This window comes from Dipteris shenzhenensis, chromosome 12 (assembly GCF_047967505.1).
Source record: "Dipteris shenzhenensis isolate YYH24624 ecotype China chromosome 12, Dip_SZ_1.0, whole genome shotgun sequence".
Taxonomy (NCBI): Eukaryota; Viridiplantae; Streptophyta; class Polypodiopsida; order Gleicheniales; family Dipteridaceae; genus Dipteris; species Dipteris shenzhenensis.
Genome location: NC_141607.1, coordinates 24,178,213 through 24,184,496, shown reverse-complemented (window position 1 = coordinate 24,184,496; position 6,284 = coordinate 24,178,213). Strand labels below are relative to the sequence as shown.

General features: G+C 41.7%; 1 protein-coding gene across 2 annotated transcripts; it reads left to right on the top strand.

Moving 5' to 3' along the window:
- Positions 1-613: 613 nt before the first annotated feature.
- LOC147896012 (LIM domain protein) lies at positions 614-5,592 on the top strand. 2 transcript variants are annotated; one of them, XM_087383188.1, is made up of 4 exons: positions 618-735; positions 997-3,574; positions 3,699-3,890; positions 4,799-5,592. In XM_087383188.1, the coding sequence occupies exons 2-4, from the start codon at positions 1,122-1,124 to the stop codon at positions 5,454-5,456; spliced, it is 3,303 nt and encodes a 1,100-aa protein (XP_087239314.1). In that variant the 5' UTR covers positions 618-735; positions 997-1,121; the 3' UTR covers positions 5,457-5,592. The 2 variants fall into 2 exon arrangements, with proteins under 2 accessions (XP_087239313.1, XP_087239314.1); XM_087383187.1 differs by having other exon boundaries at positions 614-3,574.
- Positions 5,593-6,284: the final 692 nt, after the last annotated feature.

Here is a 6,284-nt window from a genome sequence, read left to right as displayed (position 1 = left end):
ATTGGGAATATTTTTAAAATCCCTACCTTGCCTTCCCATATTTGGTAATGCATTAGAGATTAATTTATGATTGATTATAATGGCTTCAAGTATGAGGTTTCCAATATCTTTTTCCTACTCATCCAAGGAATATGGTATACATTATTACATGAGAGCTTCAAATATGGGATTGCTAAAAATTAGGGAAACTATTTTAAATTGATTGAATTACCAAAATCCTCAAAAGAGAGTATGGTAGGGAGGTATTTATAGGAGTTTCTAAAGTGTTCACTATTTGTTCATATATAGATGATGTTCTCTAAAATGAGGGTAAAAATGAAAAATAAGTAAGTATATGGTTCCATAAATGAAAGAATTGTATATTCCTTTGAGAAATATACAAGCATGATTGGTGTCAAAAATTATCGCTCGGACTTTTCTGCTCGTAGGTTTTTGCTCGGAAATTGTGCACATCCCGGCTACTAAAATATGACACCCTCAAAAAGGTGCCTCATATCCATATGCAACCCAAGGTGTAAAGAGTGAAAAAAGGAAGTTGGAGGGGTCTCCCGCCAAACTAAATGTGATGAAAATGCATTTGAATCAAAGTTCAAAAAGATGCGGCAAACTACATCTTTTTCTCTGTGTTAGAGAAAAAACTAGGGTTTCCCTCACAAGGTGATCTCCTCTCAATTTCTTTCCATCAATCGCCATGAAACCTCATCATCTTCCATCAATCGCCTCCTGTTGATCCAGGTGAGCTTCTCATTTCAATCTTTCATTTGCTTCATCCCTTTGATTGGCATCGATTTCATCCATGCAATCCCTCCCTGCTCTGGCAGAGCATGCCTGTCTCTTTTAAAACCCGACATTTGCAAGTTTCATGCGAGCTTTCGATCAATTGGAGGCCTGGCATCACGAATTGGCTCAAGCATCAAGCCTGAAGCGGAAGAACACGACGATTCTTCCATCGAAGCCCGAGATTGATGCTCATTTGCTTGATATCTTCCATCTTAGGTGAGCGAGCGAGCAAGCCGGAAGACTGATGATCTCACGCAGAGATCTGTTCGAACAGAGCCAGATTTTGACAGATTCATAGCATTGATTCCGAAGAGCCGATCGATGATTTTGGAACGGAGGCAATGAGGACGATTGCAGTGAAACCGATTGAACGGTTGATGGTAGTGGTAGACATACGTGCCTGGCTTCTTCATCCGGATCCTTGCAAATTCTCCCAATTGCTACAGCACTGCGTCCGTCGTCTTCTTTCCTCTTGCTCCCCGTCCTGCCGTTGGGCTTTCAAGCTCTTTGACTCCTCTTTGTCCCCCTTTTCCTCCCGATCCAAAGTAGGGAAACTGCTCGGCAGCTGGGCTTGCTCCTCCCGCTTCGACTCCGTCCTCCCCGGTGGTGATTCATGTGACATCCCAGAAGTCCTTGCGCAGTTTTGCTCAGCTCTCATCTGCCTCCATCCCGAACTTATAAAAGCATCAGCCTCAGCAGCCCCTGCCGTTGCTAATTCCAATGCCAGTTTCGTCGCTGTATCCCTCAGGGAGCTTCTTTCTGATTACGTCTGGGATCCCTTGCTTCCTTCGCCTTCTTTCCCCTCTGTTGAGGAGGATGCCACAGGGTCACCGAATGATCTTCTTGGAGCCCCGGTTCAGCTCAATTCTAACCTGGTTGCTTTCTTCTCTAGCATCCCTTCTACTCAAAACGCGCTTGCCGAGTTTCTTGGTCTCAGTTCGCCTGCAGCTTCAGAGACAGACGTAATCGCAACGTTCTCGTCCACTTTCCGGAAAGTCCGTGAATCATTTTCGGCTAGAAATATTCATCTTTGTTGGATTGACGTTCCTTTAACCATCTCTACTGTGGATCACAGCAGGGCGATTGCCGGGAGTGGTGAAATGTCACCTACATCTGCTTTGAGGTTGTCACTAGAACGACTGGGCTGGACCTTCACTTCGTTAGATGCGCTCCTCATGGGCTTCATATTAGTACCGTTTTCTGTCCTCTGGCAGGGGCTTGCTTACCCCCTTTTCCAGCTTCTCAATCAGCCTGCATTGGGCTCCTGTAAACTATGCATTCAAGTTCGGGATGTGAGCAACAAGCTTGTAAACAAAACATTGTGCAAGGTAGAGGCCATCTCCTTTGGCAAACATTCTCAAAGGCTTCCGCATGGTAGTGTGCTCCGAGTTTGTTCAACGATGCCTAGAGAATATTTTCGTTGTTCAAAGCAGCTTTTGTCAGAGCAGGCCCTTTTACACCATGAGCGTTCGAAAGGACCAGCTGTAGGAGATGAAATGTGGAAGAAGAGCAAGGTTGGGCAGGAGAATTTGCTTGAGAATGATCTTGACAGGGATTTTGTTGGTGACTATATCTTGAAACAACTTCAGCAACAGAAGTATTCCTTTCAGCCTGGAAATCCTGCTTGGCAATTGCTGTTGCTGCATTTAGCTCGAGAAGAAAGTTTGGCGATTGTTGAGCTCTCTGGAAGCGGTTGTTCTCGGTTCGCTTTGCTTGAGCCTCTCACAATCCATCTTGCGGTCTTTAGCATGGTTGATCGGGCTTCTGTTGCTCAGTTCCTCTATTCAGGTTTTGATGGTTCCAAGGATTCATCCCTGAACCCTCATCAAACTGAAACTTGTGCACTTTCAAGTTCAACGTTACAGCTAAGACGGGATATTATTAGTCAGGTGGAGACTGCTCATCCAGAAATGGGAACCATCTGTGTCACGCACCAAAAATGTGAAGAGAGCAAATACAAAGAAGATATGTTAAAGACACCTCCAAAACGTAAACCACTTGTTCCTCTTGATTCTGTGTACCCTCAAGGCTCTCGTTTGCCAGATCAATCGACAGATGTAAACAGCAAAAAACGACCTAAGCCTAGTCATGCAGTGAAGCTGGATGAAGAAACTGCATTGTATTCTATATGGTCTGATATACTGTGCAAGGCACAAGTGCAGTCTACTGTGTACAATAGCAGTGTCACTCTAGAGGAGCTATATGTGAGAAGTAAAAAACGCTCAAAGACTATGAAGGCCATGAGTTGTTGGATAAGGCAGACAAATCTTGCATCAAGCTGGGTTTCCTCTGGCAGTAAAGAGCTGATCGCTTGTGCTGGGGATGCTTTGCCTCATAAGACTTTTGCTTATGGTTTAGGTCGCTCAAGTAACCCACAAGGTGCAGAAAAGATGCCTTTTCCCATCTCTAATCCTTCCTCTGATGAAGCTTACCATATTCCTGCAGAGCTAACCTTGGATGAAGCAAATTTATATATTGCCTCATTAGATCAGAAAATAGGTGACTGCCTTTCTTCTCCTGAGATGGACCTTTATAGTTTTGCTGGGCGGGTTGTTGCTGATACTCAAACAGCACTTTCTATAGTGCTGAGTGAATGCCAATCCCAAGAACCAGAAAAGTCCAAAGCACTCGTATTTGAAGAAAATATTGTTGAAAATCTGATACAAATTCTGTTACAAAAGCCCAAAAAGCTAGCCTTGAAATATAGGAAATGCTGGCCACCAAGTTCAACATCTCAAACTAGTGAAGCTGAAGTTGATGCTAGTATGTACAGCTCTGAGGAGAAAGTGAGAGAGTATCCTTAAACTCTTTTAGCCTAACCGTGTCTGTTTGTGCTTATATTCAAGATAAACTGTTCATTGTTTCAAAAATTTAAATCGATTTGAACAATGGGGTTCATTTCCTTAATTGTCTTCTAGATATGAGCTACAGATACACTTTCGTATGGAAATACTTTCTCTTGACCCTGGAGCATCTAAACAGAAGCCTGCCATGGAGAATCTTGTAAGTGAGGTCTGCAGGCTCTTGGAAAGCATCCAATTCAATTTACCTGGTGGTGTTTTTGAAGGCGAGAGTGTCCTCGACTTCAGCAACAGGGTGCTAAAATTAAGGTTGGTGTTATCTGTTTTGAAGCTGCAAATGTTTTTTTTTTTGGGGGGGGGGGAGGGGTTCTAAGGATGACTTTGGATGGTTCTCCATTTTGCATGGAAATGCTGTGGAGTATGGGTTTGATCTAGTCATGTGTCTGGTTCAACTTCGTTTTCTGCCTCTGCATTCTTAGTATTTTGACGCCATAGAGAGTAGATCAGCAGATGTTTGGATGTATCACTGTTGCAAAAGCTGGAAGATCACTAATTCTCCTGCAAAGATGAAGCAGACTAGACCTAAGGTTTTTGCACCCAAAGGTTCCATATGTAAAGTTTTGAATGACATAGGTTCTTCCCTATTTGAGAGGTTGCATAGACTGCGCAAATCAGTCTTTCATAATGGCAGTTTTCAATGTCAAACCTAAATGATTTTGAGCAACTTACATTTCCATTGGCTCAAAATAGTAGGCCGGTTTTTTATTATTCTGCTTTGCTTCCAGTGCGTTTTTAATTAGCTGAAGGCTCTTTACCTGATGACTTTCGTCTGTTCTTTAGACAACGGGTCTCACTTGGGTTGTCATGCATAACTCATCATAGACCAGCTCTTTGCCATTGGATTATATGTAGTGAGCTGCATGAGTGTTTCGAGTGGTGCTTCTTACAGCATTGATTGATGGACACCTGATTATGTGTACTTGGAATAACACATGTATTGGTATGCGTCTTAGGTGATTGTATTTGTGTGGAGTATTGCGGGTGATGTTTTGCACTTCTAGCATCTATGAAAATGTTATATCCTCTTGTATGATTTCAGTTTTGCCTTCTATTCTTATTCATGTTTCCATCAGCTCACGTCCTACGGTTTCATATTTACATAAAGACCATCAATATCTTGTGGATTGTGGCTTAACTTTGGAACTGCATTGTAACAGATACATTGAAAGATTGCCAAATATCGTGGGTGATATATACATGACCATGGAGTTTAATGGGCATGACGATTCATCTGACGATAAGGAGCTTGATGTGTCAAAAGGTACAGGTGATTTGATACTCCTGGAAAAGAAAGCAGGAAGCAACACACATGAATCATCAGGAAGTGGAGAAGACAACTTTAGTCAATCTGACAACCCTCTTTCCTCTTTGCATGGCGAAAGACAATTAAGGGACTATTCTAGGGGTTTATCCTTGCAAAGGGCCCCTCTTAGAGGGAGGACAGTCTCTCCAGAAATGGATGCTGCAAACCAGAGGCTTAGAGAAGCAGAAGAGAAGAGAGAACGTGCCAAACGATTTTCCCACTTTGCCGGTGCATCAAAAGATTTCATACAGGTGACAGTAGTCCCAAAGGCTAGTGCATGCATGAAGAGACATCAGAAACCTCAAATCAGAATCACTAAGGCAAAATCAAAACATACTACAGACAAAGAAGTTATTCTCCAGACTCCCTTCCCTGCTAAAAAAAATCAATCAATCACTGGAAGCAAACTAGAAAAAGGTTCTGAAAATGGTGTTGTTCAGACACCCTTTGTGTTTGTAAAAAGTGAATGTGAGAAATCGTCTTTGGCGGTTAAAAAGAAACTTCTAGTTTAGGACTGGTTGTAAATAGATTCTATGACACTTTCCTGAAATTGACTTGAGGGTATGATAAAAGAGAGCAATAATGCTAACTGATTAAAAATCCAATGACAGCCTCATTGTTTCTGACATATGCTCCACCACATCATGAAGTTGGTCATTGATACATCATAAAAAGAGAAGTACAAATAGTTTCACTGACTCAATAACAAGTATATATCATACTGGCCTTGCTTGCTTTATTCCACCTTAGTCTCATGTCTATCTAATCTACTCAGTATCTGTAAGTTGTTTTCCAATAATCATAAAATTGTATAAGCGTTAGGCAACTCAATAGAAGTCAATCCCTCATTTGTTCTCAAGTTATTTCTCCACAACCTTCTCTACATCACAAGTAGCCCCCTTGTTCAGTTGTGCTTTGGCAGCCATTCATGGCGGTGTAGTAAATTTCAGGGGTACCAACATGACAATATGATACTTGAACGTCACCTACTCTTCATATGTCCTTTTTTTTGGGGGGGGGCCTTTAGGGAGTTGGGATGGTGCTTTTCAATATTTCCAAAATAATCCTTCATGTTGATATCTATTTCCAAGGGGGATAGGGAGTTGGGGTGGTGCTTTTCAAGTCTTGTAATATTTTCTATAATCCTAAATGATCCTATATATTGATACCTTAAAGGTCTCAAATTGTTGTTAGTTTTGTGAGGGGATAAGCAATTCATAGCTTGTAGATTAACTCAAAAAAGGTGGTGAAGCAATTTCTATTTCACCCTTGTTATTTGTGATTGGTTTTGTAAATGTATTTTGATGTTTATCAACTATAGGATCTCATCAATTTAATTT

Bases quoted from the DNA above. Each gene is read 5' to 3' on its own strand.
- LOC147896012 (XM_087383187.1), top strand. From the start codon at position 1,122: ATGAGGACGATTGCAGTGAAACCGATTGAACGGTTGATGGTAGTGGTA. The intron at 3,575-3,698 runs GTATCCTTAAAC...ATTGTCTTCTAG, and splicing joins TCTGAGGAGAAAGTGAGAGA to ATATGAGCTACAGATACACT. The intron at 3,891-4,798 runs GTTGGTGTTATC...GCATTGTAACAG, and splicing joins AACAGGGTGCTAAAATTAAG to ATACATTGAAAGATTGCCAA.